Below are 19,079 nucleotides of genomic sequence, written 5' to 3' on the forward strand. Positions count from 1 at the left end.
ACACCTTTCCTGTGGGGCTCAACATAATCACAGATTGACACAGATGTTCATTTGTGCTGGACAGACGCGTCCATGCTTACGAGGAATCCTGTAGTTTTGTAATTAGAGTAAACGAATCATTCCACCAACTAGACAGACAGTTGCTCCTCTAAAAACCTGGTACTCAACATCTCTAAAACTAGAGAGGTGATCATTAGATTCAGGAAACCCCAGTCTTGAATATCCACAGTAAAGCAGTGGAGCGTCCTCTCCTTCAAGTACCTGGTCACGTACATCACACAGGACTTCACATGGACTGAGAACATTGCAGCACTGGTCCAGAAGTCACATCAGAGGCTATATTACCTCAGGGCACAAAATGGACTCATCACAACAGGTCTCTCCTTTGACCGTGGCTCCAATGAATGTATACTGACATATGGCATGCTGGGGGCCCTACACAGTTATCAGGTCTGCTCAACAAGTGACTGGATCACAGCTACAATCACTAGAGGACATTTACAACACCCAGTGCCTCTGCAGAATTAAGTACACTGTTAAAGACCCATCATACCCTGGCTACCACCGTTTCACCTTGCTGCCCTCTGGGGGGTGATATAGGTCATTAAAGAAGTTTTTTCCTAGCTCCAGTAGGGTAGTAAATAGCAAACTCCAAGTGCAATATAATCACTATTCAATTAATCCAGGAATGTACAAAAATAGACATTGTTTTTATACTCTTCTTTCTCATATATTATTGAGTTTCTATTGTCTTTAATGTTCTCTTTTTTAGGTGTTAGCCATCACCTTATGTTTTTTTTTTTTTAAGTAACTGGTATTCACTGGAGAACATTTTGTTGCACAACATTCAATGACAATAAAAAGCATTTGATTTGATTAGATGAGAACACCTTGCCACACAGCCTCCATCTTTATGAACAACAACACACAGGTAAGTTGGGTCACATGTTTTTGGTGTGCAAACATTTTCCAGACATACATATACATTTATCATAACTTATACATTTCCGTAGACAAGAGGATTCAGGACTGATCCACGGACACCCGCCCCAACCACCCCCCTGAGCCCGTAGTTGCAACAACTGATGAACTCAAGCCACACCCACCTGAAGCAGTGCAATCAAAAGAGCCAATGAGACACTGCTCCTCTAGAAATACAACTAAGAACACTCCGGAAGACACAAGGAGACACGTATAATGTCAGTGAATGTGACTGGTTAAGGACAGTTGATATGGAGGGAAGGTGGGGGGGGGAAATGTTTTTTTTTGTCAGTGCTGTTCGGTTTTAACTTGTTCAAAAATAAATGATGAAGCAGAAACATTATCAACATGGCTCAACATGGCTTAACAGCGAGTTTTTACTAGAAGCTGAAAACTGCTTAAATAACTGAAGAAAAAAAAAACAACAACAGATTTTTAAAAGAAAATGTTCTTCTTTCCCTTGGCTGTTTTTGTGGGGATCAGGAGAACTCTGTATGGTCCCCGCAAGAGAGTCGACACCAGCTCACAGTCAAGGAAGATGAAGATTAGTGTCTGCAGTCAATCACTCTGGTTCACACCCACGTCTGTCCCAATCTGAGCTCATTATCGGCAAAAGAGCATGTGAGCCTGATAAATACCGTGCTTTAAACAATGTAGTCTGTGAGTGTGTCTGCAAATGACTCCATGAATGTTTGCCTGTAGTCATACAGAGCCTCATTCCATGACACCATGTCTTAGTTCCATATGCTGATCAAGGTGACCGAGTTAACGCAGTATCTAATTCATTAGCACAGGGAGCTTGGCTCTGACAGCATGTTTTGAGGCATACAAATATACCTGGTCAAGAACAAATCTTTAAGAGCTGTAGTTTCCTAGAAGGTCTTTCTTGCTGTTCTGTACTTTCAGCAACAGTTATATTTTCCTTCACACAAGTATTTCTTTTTGGAATGCATATTTGTTTGGGCAATATTCTTTGTCTAGTTACAAAGAATACTACAGCAGTCTTGCTGTTTGGTTGAGTGCTGCCAGTTCCGGGTGAACAGACATTGACTAGTCCTGCTCTCCTACAGAAAGACAAGACAACAGGTAAACAACAAGATACGACCTCTGAAGTTATACATATGTTTCGAGATAAACTATTCATTTAACCGTTCATCAAAGTAACCTAGTACTTTTTACATTTTATTTTATCATTTATTTATTTTTCAAATCGATGCAAGGTCATTTTTCAGTTCCATGTTTGGCTCCTGTACCCAACATGACCTTAAAATACCTCTGACCTCTTGGAGGTTTTTTTGTTTGTTTGGTGTCGTTCGCGCATACCCAATCAGCAAGCATCTGCTTTCTGATCTACATTTTTGACCCTGAATCCTGCATCGTCATAATTACTGTCTTTTCTTTATCTGGAGCTGTGCTGGGGAGAAGCAGGGCCCTCTTACCCAAACAGTCATTCAACAAGGACGATATCAACTGGAGCGACACAGTGGATGTGGTAGTGGTGGTGAACGGCACACTCTGGTGGCAGAAGCTGAAAGTGCAGCCTGCTCACTTGCATGCGCACACATCTTATGGATAGCTTAATGATGTAAGGCAAAATGAACAAAAAGCATGCTTGCCATCTCACGCACGCACCAACACTCTCGGACTCGCTCCTTACGTTGCCGTGCAACAATAAACCAAATCTTACGAAGTAATCGTTTGAAATCAAGGTGGTTCAGGTCCTTGTAGTTCTTAGCTTGTCCATGTGTTCCACCTCCTGGTAAATGCATGTGCACAAGTGACAGAGAGCACAAGGGAAAACAGGAGTGCTGATATGAGTGCGATTATAACGGGAAGTCTCTCGGTACAGAATGCTGCATATACTCCACATGTACCAGTCCCCAGCATGATGCTTCCTCGGAAATGCAGTCCGAGTACCAGGGAGGAAAGTGAGGCAAGTTCACTTTGCTTTGTCCTTGTGTAGGCCTTCACCTAATCTTGGCCTCAACCAATCACCGTAGGTCAGAGTAGAGCTGAATCAATCACAGAGGGCCACAGTAGAGCCGAACCAATCAGAGGTCAGACCAAAGCACGGCACGGCTCCCCTTCTCCACGCTTACCACGTAGGTGCCAGATGGAGACCAGGACACAGAGTTAATAGCAGAGCTGCAAAAACAAACCCAGAGACAGGGTGGAAGAAGGTTAAGTGAAAGGACTGGTAAACATCTCAGAACCAAACAAATTAAGCTTTTAGGTCAATTTTAGATCACATGCTGCAGCCAAGATACAAAAGTATAAAGACATCCCACAGTGGGTCACCTGTGGTTTTTGTCGAGGCTTCTGTCTAGTTTCCCTGTCTGGACGTTCCACACGTAAAGAACGCTATCCGCCGAACCCGCTGCCACATAACTTCCGTCCGGGCTGTTCGAGAATCCAAATGTTATTTCATTTTACTTTATTGATTTATCTATCCCTTGGCTAAATGGCTGGGAATAGACAGCACAGCAAGGAAAGAAATCGGATGACCAGTAGTGACAAACAGTTCCATGGAATGTGGAACTCAGGATATGGTGTCAAAATACAGGTTTATGAGTTCTCAGTGTACGTCACCATTTTATTAGAATCATATTAAACTGCACAGTAAATATGGAATATGGATTCTGTCCAATAACGAACAGGGTAGTCTTCACATGCTTGAATGGTAAATACATTATTTAGCTGATGCTCTTACAATTCTGACTCAACACAACGCGAGTAATTGAGGGTTAAGTGCCTTGTTCAGTGGCCCAACAGTGGCAACTTGGGGGTGGTGGGGCTTGACCGGGCCCCTTATGATAATCCAGTTATCTTATGATAGTCCAGTACCTTAACAACTGAGCTACCAAGACCTCAAAAGGTGTCTAAAACACGTTAAAAACACTGACCTATACAGTGGCCTTTTAGTATGTAAGTAACTTCCAGGAGATACTATACACAGGTTCTTACCTGAAGGTAACTCTTGTAAAATCTGAACCACACTTGAAGCCCTGAGCACTGAAAACAGACACAAAGGGAGAGACACGTTGCATTCACAACATAAGGGGCTAGAACAGATGTGCAGTAGAGAACGACTGGGTCTATATGTGTGCGGTGCGTTTGACACAGCAACCGTTTGTGTGTGCTGTCTACCTGAATGTCTGTCGCACAGTATTGGTGCGCAGATCAATGATTTTCACAAGGTCGTCACGGGAACAAGTGAGTAGCTCAGTTCGGTCATGATTCAGATCTAAAGATGTAACACGCCCCATCAACTCCAGCTCAGACACTATACTTTCAGCCCTACACACACACATACAAAAGGATATTGCTGTTATGTTTATGCAACAATGTATTTAAACATAGTTCATCAGACGGTCAATCAGAATTAGATACACTTTATTGATGTCGCACATACCAGGAATTTGACTTGGTGAGCGCACACATACATGGCATGTACATGGTACGTACTAACATACTAAACAGACCAGAACGGTCCAGACTATATAAATATTCAAGAAACAAATAAGACATACTGCACAACACACACTATAGTAGACATACTGAACCACGAACCAACACAATGGGAGCTACAGATAAGACTATGTTAATATGGATTTGTGAGCAAACAGAAGAAGCATAAAATAAACTTTTGCATATTTAAATATGCAAATATTCCTCTGTACCAAGGCATACAGAGAGGCCTTATTCTTAATCTGCTTGCATATGAAAACACGTTTCATGTTATTTTATTGCAATGGAACACCGTGACATTACTTACCGGATGTCCCAGAATCTTATCTTCTTATCAAAATGGCCACTCATCACACACTGTTCAGTGCAGACAATATCGTTACAGCTGGAACCAGCAAACACAGTCTTCATACCTGTGTGAGAATAAGGTTGTCTTCAGAAGAACTAATAAAGTTGGGGTTTCATTTGGGCAATAAGATTAGTACAGTGTTAATATATACTGGGGTTAGTGTTGTTAAAATTGGGGCTGGCAATATTCTTACTGGTAATGCTGGGGTTGGGGTTAGTGTGAAATGGCAATGCAGGGAACGGGATTGGTTGTGGGGATGTGGTTAGTGTTACTGGTCATGCTGGGTCTGGGGGGTTAGTGTTGGTGGCACCACTGTGATTGTGGTTAGTGATGCTGGTCTTGCTGGGTCTTTTTGGGGGGCGGGGGATGTTGTTTGTAATGCTGGGGCTGGAGTCAGTGCAGGGATTAGTGTTAAGGAGTGGAAGAGCTCTTACAGACTTTGCTGCGTAGGTCCCAGAGTTTGAGTGTTCGGTCGTAGCTGCCGGAGACGATGCGGGCGTTATCCAGCAGAAAGCGAGCAGACAGAACCTTCCCACTGTGCCCGGTTAGGGTGTGCTGAAAGGACAATGGCATGTTGGGTGGAATGCTTTCATGCACACATACACAAAACCCATGTACACACAAAACAGGGAGGTTTACAGGTCTCAGTCTGAGGTTGAGATCAGCCACCCAGGTCAACCTAGCTCCGCCCTCCTGTGTGCAGTGTTGCTGTCGGACGCTGCTGTACGTCTGCGTCTCGCTGCTCTCTCAGAGACGCACACTGAGCAGCGTCTCCCTCAATATCAGCCGCCCCGCAAACCAACCACGCACACCTAGAGCATGCTGGGAACACAGCCGGGGCTGCTGGGAGGAACATAGGAACTGGGAGGAGATCTGGGCTTCAGACCTTTTACATCACATCACTGACCTTCCGACCCTCACCTGTGACTTTTCAAGCCTGAATTAGAAGCCTCATCTTCCCAGAGGCAAGAAGGCTCACTCTGTTTTAAGACCCTATGATAAGCGTAACATCTGTAATTCTCACACTTCAGCAATCAATTTGTAGAAACAGCTGTGACTGAAACCACTGAAACCACTGAAACACTGTCTCTCTAACAGGGCTCTTACTCTCAGTCTGTAGTCATCCACAGTCCAGATTCGACTTGCAAAGTCATTAGATGCAGCCAGCAAATAAGAGCCCTAAGAACAAAACACAACCAACACACAATTTACCCAACAGCCTAACACTGCTTCATCCAATATTTGCAGTTTCACATAGTTTTGCCTGTTTGCCCAGTTTACCACTGATTTCCAGCTTAAAACATGGGCAAACATTTGAAAAGTAATTTTTGTTATTACTAATATTTTACTGAGCCAGTGAAGTTTAGTGGGAATTGCTGGAATATAACCAACGCATTTTTAACCTCAGTTAATCCACTTACATGTCAATAATTCAAACTTGCCACCTAAATATAAATAAATGTATTATGGTTAGTGATTCACATGCAGATGAAAACTGCATTGCACATCTGCATGCGAGTTATTACTGTTCATTTTCCATACATTTGTTCAATCGCTATTTTATTTATATGAGTGGCAGGGCAGCTATTCTTTAACTACACACCACAGTGGAATGCAAATCATGTCTAGTTGAGATGGTTCTACTTACAGTGCTGTCAAATTCAATGCTGGTGATTCCAGCATTACTGCCCGTTAAAGCCCCTTTGCATTCACAATGACCTGGATGGATATGGATCGAAGGACAGACAGACATCCGTTAAACAAATGCAGTTAACCCAAACGTCAAAGGTCAACAACAGACCGGAACCCCATTTCAAAAACTTTACTCATAACCCTTGAGCGGTTGAATGTTAAACTCTGTTTAGATCACTCACTTCCACTAAACTGATTCTTGAGCTCCATGCACAGTAAATCTTAGTTCCCTAAATAACTAAAGCATACATCTTTGTCCAAATAAAATCAAACAAGCAGTTTTGCTTGAACAGTTCTCGTGTTTAAAACTCCTGAAGGTCTCAGCTTGAAAACTGGATATCATGAGCCGCTGGTGTGGTCTCACAGAGCAGCTCCGCCCTCCTGTGTGCAGTGCTACTGTCGAACGCTGCTGTATGTCTGAGTCTCGCTGCTCTCTCAGAGACGCACACTGAGCAGCGTCTCCCTCAATATCAGCTGCCCCGCAAAACAGCCATGCACATCTAGAGCATGCTGGGAACACAGCCGGGGCTGCTGGGAGGAACATAGGAACTGGGAGGAGACCTGGGCTTCAGACCTTTTACATCACATCACTGACCTTCCGACCCTCACCTGTGACTGTTCGAGCCTGAATTAGAAGCCTCATCTTCCTAGAAGCAAGAAAGATCACTTTAAGACCCAAAGATAATCTTAACCTCTGTAACTCTAACACTTAATTCTGACACCTTCAGTTGATGACTGACCTTTCTAATCGGACCCTTGATTTTTTTACACAACATTACCAATGATTAAAGTCTCCTCTCCGTTGCAGGGAGCATCTCTTATGCAAGGGCTGAGAATGTGTCGAAGAGACTGGAAAAACAGAAGCTACACAGGCCAAACCACACTGTGTGTAACCACCTAGAAACAATTTATGGTTGGAAAAACTGAACAAGCTGTGCTACACTCCAGAGATGAGCCATCACACTGCAAACCACACCTGCATACAAACATTTACGTTTTACATTTCTGGCATTTAGCTGACGCTTTTATCCAAAGCGACTTACAATTATGACTGAGTACAACTTAAGCAATTGAGGGTTAAGGAGCCCAACAGTGAGCCCAACAGTGGCAACTTGGCAGTTGTGGGGCTTGAACTACAGACCTTCCAAGTACAAATCAAGTACCTTAACCACAGAGCTACCACTACCAGTGCAAACACTCTATACACTTCATTTTGAAGTTATTTGCATGTCTACATCTGCCATTGCTGCCAAGGAGTTTGTGTAAGCTGTCCTCCGGCTCTTCATCAGTGTTAACTTTGACCACAAGACTGCTGTGGGCAGGATTTTTCTGGACAGTGGTCCACTCTCAACCCAGTGATGATAATGACGTGAAAAAATGCCAGCAACATGCCCATACACCGTAAACTTGTAGTTCAACACAGAGCTACAACACTACCATGTCAGAGTCAGTGCTGAGCTGAGAATGTCCTCCCAGCCCCAAAAAACCCCAACAGATCAGTGGTAGTCCTCTGATGAGAAACTGACCAGTAAATAAATAAGATAATGTGGCTGACAAACTGCATGTGCCAAATGGGGGGGGTCCCACTCCACTAGTGTGCATTAACAGTAGGAAACTGGTTCCATAATGAGCAACACTGCTGTAATGTTAGTGAGGCGCCAAGTTCTGGCTGGGGCCAGTCCACGCTACCTGCTATAACCTCCCACAGCTTGACTCTGCGGTCCATTCCTCCTGTTGCTAGGATACGGGAACCAGGGCTAAACCTCACTGCATTCACCTCACCATCATGGGCATCCTGCAAACACACACAGACATGCACAAATGAGTTGTTATTTAGTCTTTCTTTGGGATACCCATCTAAAACAGGCAGTTGTGCTTGAATAGGCCTCGTGTTTAAAAGCTCCTGAAGGTCTCAGCTTGAAAACTGGAGATCATGAGCCGCCTGTGTGGTCTCGCGGCACAGCTCCGCCCTCCTGTGTGCAGTGTTCCTGTCGGACGCTGCTGTACGTCTGCGTCTCGCTTCTCTCTCAGACGCACACTCAGCAGCGTCTCCCTCAATATCAGCTGCCCCGCAAACCAAACACGCACACCTAGAGCATGCTGGGAACACAGCCGGGGCTGCTGGGAGGAACATAGGAACTGGGAGGAGATCTGGGCTTCAGACCTTTTACATCACATCACTGACCTTCCGACCCTCACCTGTGACCTTTCCAATTACAGCTGTTACCTTTCTAACTTGGCCTATGACATTTTCCACATCACTGACTTTCCAACTTTGCCCTGCGACCACGCACACGAGCCACAGCAAAGAAGTTACTCACGAAGACATGGAGAGCAGTGGAAGGCACCCGGACCTCGACACACACCCCAGATGACGTGTCAGCACTGTCAGGAGATGTTCCATGGGAATTCGACAAACGACGCCTTCTAAAAGAAACACGCACACACAAAAAGTCTAAACTCACTGCAAAAGGAAGACGGTGTCCCATGTACCCACAGACATGCGCGTATGCTTCCATACATAAACATGGGCTGATAAACACTTTCATGACATTGTAGCTAGTCAAATCATTCAGTGCGAACCTGTTATGAACTCACAGCACATGGTGAGCAAACATGGGCATCAAAGCTTCAAAGAGAAGTCATACCATTTGAACCAGCCCAGTTAATCAGTGGTCACAGGAAACGAGCTTCAGGTTACCATGTCTTCATATGACTCTGTGGTCGGACTGCGACGTTTCAGAAGTGCCACGTACGTTAAACATTTTCTTCCTTCACATTAACTTTAGTTGGTGTACTATGCCGATGCTCCTCAAACCCAACATTCATGCAAATGCAGCTGGTCTTTAACATACACTGCACCACTGCTACATTAGGAACACGACAGTCAAGCAACGCATTACTATTAAGAACAAAATCTCAATCTCGCACCAGCCAACACACCGACACCTCCGGCGTCAGCACACCACACATTCACTGTCAAAATTCTGAAAAGCAAAATGAGCGTAGGCCGCCAAGCAAAAAGTGTATTCCACAACAACGTTGTCTCCGTCGCCCCGTTTCTCTCAAACGCACCCCCGAGCCACCACACGGGTGTGCACCCGTCCTGACACCACAGTGAGAATCACCTGGAGTCAGATGGGATGAGGCCAGACTGGACAGAAGCAGACACGCTGCAAACAGAGAGAGCGACATGAGACGTACACGCACACATCCCATCATGCAAAGACATCTGTATGGTTAATTTATACACACACACACACACACACACACACACACAAAAACAGCACGCAAATACATATACTTGGTTAAATTATATACACACACACAGAGGCATGCACGTGTATAGATACAGTATATGGAGTTACACAGCCACATGCACACACAGAAAACAGGTACAATAGCACCATGTTAGACACAGGCGGTGGACACCATGCAGAGAACAGGTACACAGACGCATGAACACGCAGAATTTGGTTTTACTGTTCTTAATCTCTGTGGAGAAAGAGCTCGGGAAGTGTGGGTGCTATAAAGCCTGTGAGAACCAGTGGTGTTTTTAGGAAATGAAAATCTGAAGATGTTCAAAGCTAGTAATTCAAAAGGTATCCTCTGCAGATATCTTTTGAGATTTTTGACGTTTACAAGATTTGAAAATCACAATTCTAATGTTCTCATCTTTGAACAAGAAACTGTATTAGCTAATACCTTTAACTGCACATAAAGGTAAGGAATTCAAGTTTAAATGAAATGAGTGTATGCGTTGATTGATGTCTGTATGGTGAAGTAGAATGTCACAGTGAGTGGGTCAAAGTTTTAAAGTTGTGCAAATGTTAATTTAATCAAAATAACTTCACTATCTGACACACACACACACACACACACACACACACACACACACACACACACACACACACACACACACACACACACACACACACACACACACACACACACACACACACACACACTTTTCCCATGGACAGACCAGGCTTAGCATTCTGAAGTTCTTCAATGCACCATTCTTGATCTGATTTACCCTTATGCAAACCATTAAATGAACCAACTAGCTACCAAGACAATATGAAATATTTAACTCAAATCTAAAATACACATCTTATGGCATTCACTCCTTCATACAAGATTCTTCATTAAACTACTATAACGTTACACACTTGTGAATTTCACAATTTATCATGACCACACAATAATACAACATCCTAACTTTGAGGACACATCAATGCCAATGTGAACAGGTCCCAGTTGACCTACATATTGTCAAACTTTGGAATCCTTAATCCTAAAGCTAACATATCAGACCCTTGCTGTAAGAGCTCGCACCAATCTTAACACCATCATTTTACATAAACAAAGACTCAAAAGTAAATGTTGGCTGGTTTTATTCTAAATCTATCATATAAATGCTATTTTTATAAGTTTATTTTTAAGTGAGGACCAGTAAATTTGGGTTGCAAGTACATTCCCCCACATACCCAGTGTGGGAACGAAAATAAAGCAAAAAAAAAACCTGCATTACCATCAATGGAGCAGGATGCATACAGTGACCCAAATATGCATTAGTTCACTTGTCTAACTCCATCCTTTTATGGGGGGAAAATACATTTATGCCCTTTTAGTGGGGAGGGGGAGATATTATATTGTATGATATTATGACCAAAGGTATTCAGCGATAAGTACGATACCCTTCTCTCTTTCTCTCTCTCTCACACACACACACCCCTAGTGTGACTATGGACAGCCCTACAAAACCTAGGCCCTCTCAGTACCATCTGGGTGTGTTGCTGCTCTGTTCAACATGCACAAGCCTTTATTAAGAAAATAATAATAAACACATCATATGAAACAACCATACCTTATTATTTGGATTTTCCAGATATGGTTGACAAAAGCAAAAATGCATGCACTCTCATGCCAACACACACACAGCCCATACCCAAAGATATTTGAGATGGAGTCCAGAAGTCCAACAGGAGGGGCCTGAGACAATCGTTTACTGAGGACAAAAAAGGAGGGAAGAGAAAAAAAAGGGAGACAGAGGGAGAGGAGAGAGAGAGAGAGGGAGCGAGGGGGAGAGAGAGAAAGAGAGAGATGGAGCGAGGGGGAGAGAGAGAGAGAGAGAGAAAGAGAGAAGAGAGAGAGGGAGGGAGAGAGAGAGGCTTTAATATTCTTATTTTCAAAATGATTGTGTGTGCATGCATTTTAGAATATATACCTGGCTGTTCGGCTGGGCGGTCGGTTTGGAGAGACCTCTCCTGTGCTCTTGCTGGCATCGTCTGAAAGAACCTCGATGTCATCGTCTCTATTTCATACAGATCACGGAATTATTTTCCCTTTCCATCCCGTTCCACTCAGAATGCTTCACTGTTCCACTTGCTCTGTGCAGACGTTCATGTCAGAATGTGTGCTGTGGTTGTGGGCCATTTGAAGAGCGCTTCACTTACGGGTCGACAGGCAGCGGCTCCTTAGCGGCATCTGCCAGCTCCTTCTGTAGCTTTGCTTGTCGGCGCCTGAAGATGATGTCACATGGTGAGTACCCACTAAACCACACACAGCAGTCATATTACAGTACATTTAACCAAAAAAAAAAGAAAAAAAGGTTGAAAACTGACAAAAAACTATGCAGACATAGTCCTCCATTGGGGTGCAGGACACCACGGGAAAGTGGAAAGCTGCAAATATAGTCGCCTCAAACCTTAACTCTTAATGCTTGTAACTGTATTTAACACAGACAATGAGCGCGGCACCCCCAAATACAGCGTGTGGTCCTCAGGTCTTTAGCACACTAACTTTTACAAACTTTAACTTTATCATAAAGCCATGTATATATTTAAATGATAAATCAATAATACATTTATTCTGTGCATTTATGACGTTCTAAAACTGTTTTTTTGTTGTTGTTTTCTTTACATTTTCTAGTCAATGTGTGTGCTTTCCATTTTCTGCAGTAGGTGACAATTCTACTTATTATTGTCAGCAAACTATAACTATAATATAAACTACAACAACGAAATTCAGCAAAGTTTCACCCACAAAAGTCAAAGTTCAACTGTATAAAGTTTTAATAAGAACTGAAGTGGAAGAAAATAATATTCTGTTGTTGTGTATTTAGATGACAGAAGTCGGGGTATAGAGAGCATTGCAAAAGCTCTATATAGTTTCACTGTGATCAAACAGAACTGTTGAGTAAAGGGAAATGGAAGCAAGAGTGTACAAAAAGCTCAACTAGAACTGAAGCTGAAACCAACACAAAAAAAAGGACATTTGATCAATTAAAAGCAACCGAGTTTAAGCCTTTTACTTACCTTTAGCATGAAGCACAAAAAACCCTGAACAGCCATTCCACCCTGTTCCACTAGCATTTAAAACCCTCAGAAAACCTCCAACCTTAGATAGCCAATGAGATCGTAGTGATTATTCATAGGATGCCGTCTTCTGCTTTTCGAGCCAGGCCATTTACTCTCAACGGCCTCTCTATTGTTTTTAACTGCTCAAACATTCACACGTCTTGACGACTGAAAAAGATTCATCAGGCTTTTCTTCCTCCGCAGTTACATGTGAATCGTCTTTAAAGAGCACCTTCCCACAAAGTGGAACACACAACAGTTTCTACTTCTTAAATTCGAGAATCTACAATAAAAACCCCCACAAAGTAATCTAGATGATTAAAAGCAACAGATGCAAATTGTTTTTAACCAATTAATTCATTCAAATATTCGTTCCGACATGGCTTCAGAGTACATTGTGCTCACAGAACTGTGTGTAGGCATAAGTGAGCTTGTTTCTATTGCTCTTTTTAAACCTTGGTTTCAACACAAATAGGACCAGTCACAAGCAACTTCCTGCAGACGTACCGAGAGTACCTGCCTTTGACAAACACGCCACTAAACTAGCCATTGTCACCTCGTTATGATCCATGTGCCCTGTAGTGCTGGAATGCCCAGGTGTACAAACAGTCTCAAGTTACAGACGAACTACAGCGCTCTTAGCGCGCAAGTGAGGGGCAATAGAAACTAGAAATGAAGAAGAGGGTGGTGATGAAATGATGGCGTTTTGTCCTTCACTTGCACACAGCCAAAGGCGTTGAGCTTACAGCCATTACAGAATACCCACACTGGAGATTTCCTCAAGGGCTGTTTAATGCAGCATTATTATCCTGCCTGCTGGTCAGTTAGCTTGATGCACACCTTAGAAAGTTTGCTTAAGCTGCTCATCGTCCAGCATCACTAAGACCAACGTAGTAGTGATACTGTTCAGGGGCGCCCACCTTCTGTACAAAGCGTGGAAAGGTTTAGTAGATAGGAAAGTAATGCAGACCATGCCGTTTCTTTTAAACAAGGGAAAATGGGCAGCGTGCCAGCTTTCCCACCCACATACTGAAATCCTCAGCATGAAATCCTTGAAGGAATGTGTGAAACCATTCGGACACCGGTCCTCGCAGTTGCAGTATCAGGTTCTCTTCAAACAGCAATAGACAACGTGACTAGCACACAGAGAGCTCCAGTTTCCAATTTACTATATCCAACGTGCACATGAACCTTCTGTTAATACCTTTCAGACCATAACAACGTAACCAGTGTGTATGAAGCAGTGCATGAAGGTGTTACATAACGTGCTGAACTAACAGAGGTGGTCACACTCACAGTTCACAGTACTTGGGCATTCAGCTTTTTAATGTGTGAAGCCTCTTCACACCCCCTCTCTACACTGTACTCATTCCAAGGCACTGTGAACGTGGGCTACTGGGTTATTCATCTCTGCTACTGACCAAAGGAATTGAAATGAACCTGAAATTTGTCTGGTAGTGTAAACATAAACAAAGAACAACCTCAACAAAAAAGTAGTAATCAGAAATGAGTGCCCCAATATTCAGGTTAACCTTTAAAACAGACCGCAAGAAACGTGGTAGAATCTGTAACAGCTGTAGTCGTGACCAAATTCCTGCCTTCAGGGGAACCAAACAAAGTAGGGCAAAGCAAAAGTGACCGAAGAAGGTGTTTTCCTGCAGTTAGCCAAACCAGCATCCAAATATGTGAAAGCTTCAATATTAAGCGTTCAGGGGACGACGTGTGAAACTGGCCTAACTGGAAGTATTGGTCAGGGTTTGATATAAGAGTAAACAGAGGAGGAACTGGGACAGCCGTCCCCCAATGCCTGGGTGTAACTTTGCTTTGAAAAGTGCTGGGAATAAGAACGAGTGTTGCCTTCAATTCAGCTGCCCCTCAAATTCACGTTCAATGTAAGAAAGCAGGTCCAAAGACACACATGTTCACTGAACAGAAATCAGTGCTGGGACTGAAAAGAAGAGGTTCACAAAATATTTGGCTGTAATATATTTGTAGTGTGTGTGTGTGTTATATTTTATATACACCCTCCCCACCCAAAAAGAGAGGCACACTGGTGACAAAATCAGCCCTTTCAAAGCGGTGGGGAAACATTCCTAGTGTACAAAATGCCAGTACTCTAATGATAACCCACAAAACATCTCCGCGTGCAAAGGACAAACGTGTGCCCTAGCTAATCTGGTGCATTCCAGAATGCTTTGTAAATCAAACCAACCTGCCATTTTCAGTCATTTCACTGTAATTCAGTAGTTTGTATTTAGGGTTGTATTTATTGTTTGTGATATTTTCAATGAGAGTTCATTGCTATCCACTGTAGAGGGGAGCTGCAGCCATCAGCACAGCTCCACCTGTCACATGTGTTCATTCGAGCAGCTAGACATGTGATTGGCGTTCCCTGCAAATAAGTATTCTCCAACCTGCAGTCCTTCTCATTCTCAGCGTTGAGTCGGTTGGCCTCCTGAGCCTTCTCCGCCATCCAGCGCGTGACAAGCTCCTGATTGTCCTCTGTGGTTTTGCGAAGTTTCTCCTCCAGAGCGCTAAATGTTATCTGGAGGGCATCATACTCATCACGCAGTGTCTGGTTGGCTCTCTCCAGATCTGACAGACAGTTCCGCAGCTCACGGCACTCCCCTTCCAACTGGGATATCTGCTGTTGGTACTCCAACATCCTTCGCACGTGCACACACAAACACATAGCAACATCTCATTAAATGGCCCCTTCATTTGATATTCCAGCCTCCTACATACATGAGGGAAAAACTAGAACTTTCCACTCATCTACAAATAAATAATTGCATTGTGTTTCTGTACTACATATTTTAGTCAAAAATTTAAACTTGGTATAATTTTCAGTCTCTCACGCATGTACACACGGTAACATTTCTTTAAATATCTGTTTTATTTGATATACCAGACTTATGCATAAAGGAAAAACAAGAATTAAAATATCTGACCCATCTACACAATGATCTGCGCTGCATTTCTGTACATTTTAGAGAAGAACTTAGCTCATCACTGCCTTTTGGCTGAGCTTAAAGAGCACCCCAGACACACTAACCCAGTACTCACTTGGCCTCGTTGTTCTGGATCTCTTTGTCTTTTTGCTGAATCAGGTTATTCAGTTCAATCACACTCTGGGCCAGCTGCAGGGTGGACAGATAGGCACACAGACAGACAGGCACTTCAACCTACGCTCCGGCTAACTATTTATTGCACACAGCAAAATATTTGTCAAAGGCATTAAGGGGTGATTAATGCAAACATGCACACATTAGCTGATAAATTATTTACGACATAAATGAAAGCTTTTAGCCTAGCAAGCTAACCTCTGCGCATACTCAGTGATGCAGTTCACTCCTGGTGGGACTGCGTTTACCATAATGGGCTAGCCTCCATAACAGTGAAAGAGTTGAGTCACGGTGAGGCTGCGTTTGCGACAGCAGACTATCCTCTCTGCCAGTGATGCGGTTACTACTGCCTGGCCATACGCGGGGACAGGAAATACTTAGCGCTGCATGCTAACCTCTCCGCGTTTCTTGTGGAGGTCCGTGAGCTCCTCCTGGTGTTTTATTCGCATCTGAGCCATCTCCTGCTGTACGGAGTCACTGCGACTGGCCTCAGCCCCTGGGCTACAAACATACACACACATATTTATTAAAATAAACAGGAGATTACTAAAAGACATTTCCTAACATGCTGAATTCAGCCATAAACAAGTATTCACTAGATAGATGCACAAATATTTTTAAAAAAAGAAATACTGTTCAACTATTGGCTGTTGAAATCATATGCTGATTGACTGGTTCTGGTCAATTTAAAAAATTTAGATTTTTAAAATTCTCTCTCTATACTGGCCTTTTTTACATCATTGTGTCACTTACTGGTGGATTATCAGATAGACAACAGGAACAAACTTTTCTATACATGCTAAAAAGAAAAGTCATGCTGAGGGTGATGTAGAAGTCAAGGTGAGGTCAAACTTAGTGTAAGAACTCACACACACCTGAGATCGTGTCTGTTCTGCAGTTCATATTTCTCTGTCTGCAGTCTCTCAGAGAGCACAGCCTGCAGATCAGACTTCTCCAGCAACCTGTTATCTACACACAGAGACAAAGAGGGAGGAACTTCAGCCCAGGGGCATCACACTGCAAGCCTACATCATCACAGTGCACTGTACATTTGCACTGCAGTCCAAGTTGTGGCAGAGGGTAGTTGCTAGTGTGCACTCTGTAGCTCACTTCTCTCCCACACTGGTGGGTTGTATTATTCATTAAAGGATATTAGCTGCACAGGAGGTCAGAAGTGTGAACTCTGCAGTTCACTTCTGTCCTACACAGACAATCTAAGTCTGCCTACCTAATGCTAACTTATGCCCTGATAGCTTGGTCAGTATGAACTGAGGAAATCACTACACACCCATTAAAGTACTTGTCTGATCACAATCCTTATGAAGACATTTGGTAAATAAAAAGTTTAACAAGCAACTCTTCCAGAATGCAGAAGTGCTGCAACTGTTGCAGAATGTAGGAGGCCAGGGAGGTACACAATGGGGGAAGGGGTTGGAGCTATAGCAGAGGGTGGAGGGGGTTATGGAGTTGTAATGAAGGGTAGAGCTGTAACATTACTCACACTGTTGTATGATTTCTTCAAAGGCTTGACGCTGCACTCTGTCTCTCTGTTTCAGCTGCTCAGCAACATGTCTCTTCCATGAACACTCCACTCTGCGCCCTGCCATTTCCTACACACACACGACTGTCAGCACACCATCAGTCTATTTTGAAACAGGCTATTAAAGACAATGATCCAAAAAACGTTGTACCTCAGGGAGAGCGAACGTGGCATCATAGATTAATCACACAAATTCACATTACAGTTACACTTAGGCGCTATTCATGGGAAAAACAGTAGAGCAGGCCAGCTCTCTGAAGACCAGAGGAGTGACGTTGAGAGTGAAAGCATAGATTAGGATCAGCTCATGAGAGAAACGAGATATAGGGAACCATAAAGGTTTGGTCAAAGTTTGGGCACAAAATAAGTCGGCATATAAAGGTTAACCATAAGCCACGTTTCCAATAAACACTAACTAGCTCTAGTCTGACAGCAAATATGCGTAGAATCCAACAGCAACACGCAGAGAGGGCGGATGCCTTAAAAAAGTGTCAACAAGGAAGACGTATTTCATCCTCTCAGAGCTAATATGTAGCTCCCTATCGCTAGCTTACCTAGCTAACAATCTGCGTAGCTAGCTAGCTAGCTACCTAGCCATGACACGTTCAGAAAACAAGATTCCATATGCGGTCACAAAAATGATCCATCTCCCTACTACAGAAAAACGACGACACTGCAGTTAGCAAGTAAAACAATTATACGCGTTAGCTACCTAGCAGGCTAAATGGCTATATTTGCCATGTCATTATCAAGCTCCTTATAGAAGTTAATCAGCAATGCTAGCTAGCTTATCTAGCGTTAGCTTGCTAGGTTAACGCTACTGTTGGCAAATCCATGACACGTACGATGAAACCACCTGTTTTACCAGTCGACTAGCTTTAGCTATCCCTCTCCTGCAAAACGAACACAAAATATATCCACAACCACCTAACTGATCAAACTGGTATTAGCTAGCCATGTAGCGATAACACTGGCTAGCCACCGATGTTATCTAGCAAATTATATAACGCTATATTTGACTTAAAATAAGTAGCGTTATAGGATAGATGATAGTACTAGGAGCAAGGGTTAACTAGCTGCTACTACAAATGTATTGAAGTTAGTGATAGTTAGCGAGCTGTAGGCTTAACAACCAGCTGTTAAAAACAAAGAGCATTGTAATGCATTGACTGGTCCAGGACAATAGCTAGTTCAATATTAAGCGTAAATAATTTTTTTGTTTCCCAAATATTATTAGAAACTAATTTAGCTAGTATAGGAAGCTAGCCATGTTGAACACTTGCCTGTCCTGCCAGCTTGGTAAGAACGCTAAGGTAACCTAGCTATGACTTGGGTCAAGCTTCATCCAATTAGCTAACGTTAGCCAAGTAACGATATTTTTAATGTTGTTTTTACCTCACACGAGCCAAATACCTCCTTAGGACTTTTAATAGTTCTTCTTGATGTCAAATACTTCTGAAATAACAGAAACAAATTCACGAATCAGATCTGTTCACATGATGGCTAACCAACTCCAGACACGATATTTGGAAACGCCATCTTGGCTCTTGCACAATTTTTTT

The 19,079-nt window shown here is 43.1% G+C and overlaps 1 protein-coding gene and 3 non-coding genes across 8 annotated transcripts; all 4 read right to left on the reverse strand.

Annotated features, from left to right (window-relative positions):
- Positions 1–881: 881 nt before the first annotated feature.
- atg16l1 (ATG16 autophagy related 16-like 1 (S. cerevisiae)) lies at positions 882–19,079 on the reverse strand. Of its 5 annotated transcripts, none has more exons than XM_035534082.2 (20): positions 18,913–19,079; positions 17,479–17,587; positions 16,853–16,946; positions 16,373–16,478; positions 15,919–15,992; positions 15,267–15,518; positions 11,950–12,015; positions 11,721–11,807; positions 11,442–11,501; positions 9,619–9,663; positions 8,812–8,914; positions 8,180–8,285; positions 6,447–6,517; positions 5,906–5,977; positions 5,233–5,353; positions 4,757–4,862; positions 4,129–4,278; positions 3,946–3,993; positions 3,280–3,381; positions 882–3,126 (listed from the first exon to the last, which is right to left on the reverse strand). In XM_035534082.2, exons 2-20 carry the CDS (start codon positions 17,582–17,584, stop codon positions 3,033–3,035), a joined length of 1,863 nt encoding a protein of 620 aa, XP_035389975.1. In that variant the 5' UTR covers positions 17,585–17,587; positions 18,913–19,079; the 3' UTR covers positions 882–3,032. The 5 variants fall into 5 exon arrangements, with proteins under 5 accessions (XP_035389975.1, XP_035389972.1, XP_035389973.1 ...); XM_035534079.2 differs by having other exon boundaries at positions 8,812–8,917; XM_035534080.2 differs by having other exon boundaries at positions 8,812–8,917; positions 17,479–17,601.
- LOC113588560 (small Cajal body-specific RNA 6) lies at positions 5,439–5,706 on the reverse strand. The gene has a single exon (XR_003411864.2).
- On the reverse strand, positions 6,807–7,086 carry LOC113588561 (small Cajal body-specific RNA 6). Its single transcript, XR_003411865.2, has one exon.
- LOC113588559 (small Cajal body-specific RNA 6) lies at positions 8,399–8,676 on the reverse strand. The gene has a single exon (XR_003411863.1).

Source organism: Electrophorus electricus, chromosome 17, assembly GCF_041902795.1.
Source record: "Electrophorus electricus isolate QZ-2024a chromosome 17, ASM4190279v1, whole genome shotgun sequence".
NCBI classification, from domain to species: domain Eukaryota; kingdom Metazoa; phylum Chordata; class Actinopteri; order Gymnotiformes; family Gymnotidae; genus Electrophorus; species Electrophorus electricus.

What these genes read in the sequence shown, in the direction of transcription:
- atg16l1 (XM_035534079.2), bottom strand. Translation starts at nt 17,584, where the DNA reads ATGGCAGGGCGCAGAGTGGAGTGTTCATGGAAGAGACATGTTGCTGAG. An exon ending in CCGCCCAGCCGAACAGCCAG is followed by an intron (nt 11,502 to 11,720) that starts GTATATATTCTA and finishes TTTTGTCCTCAG; the next exon opens with TAAACGATTGTCTCAGGCCC. An exon ending in ATAAGATTCTGGGACATCCG is followed by an intron (nt 4,279 to 4,756) that starts GTAAGTAATGTC and finishes GTGTGTGTGTAG; the next exon opens with GGCTGAAAGTATAGTGTCTG.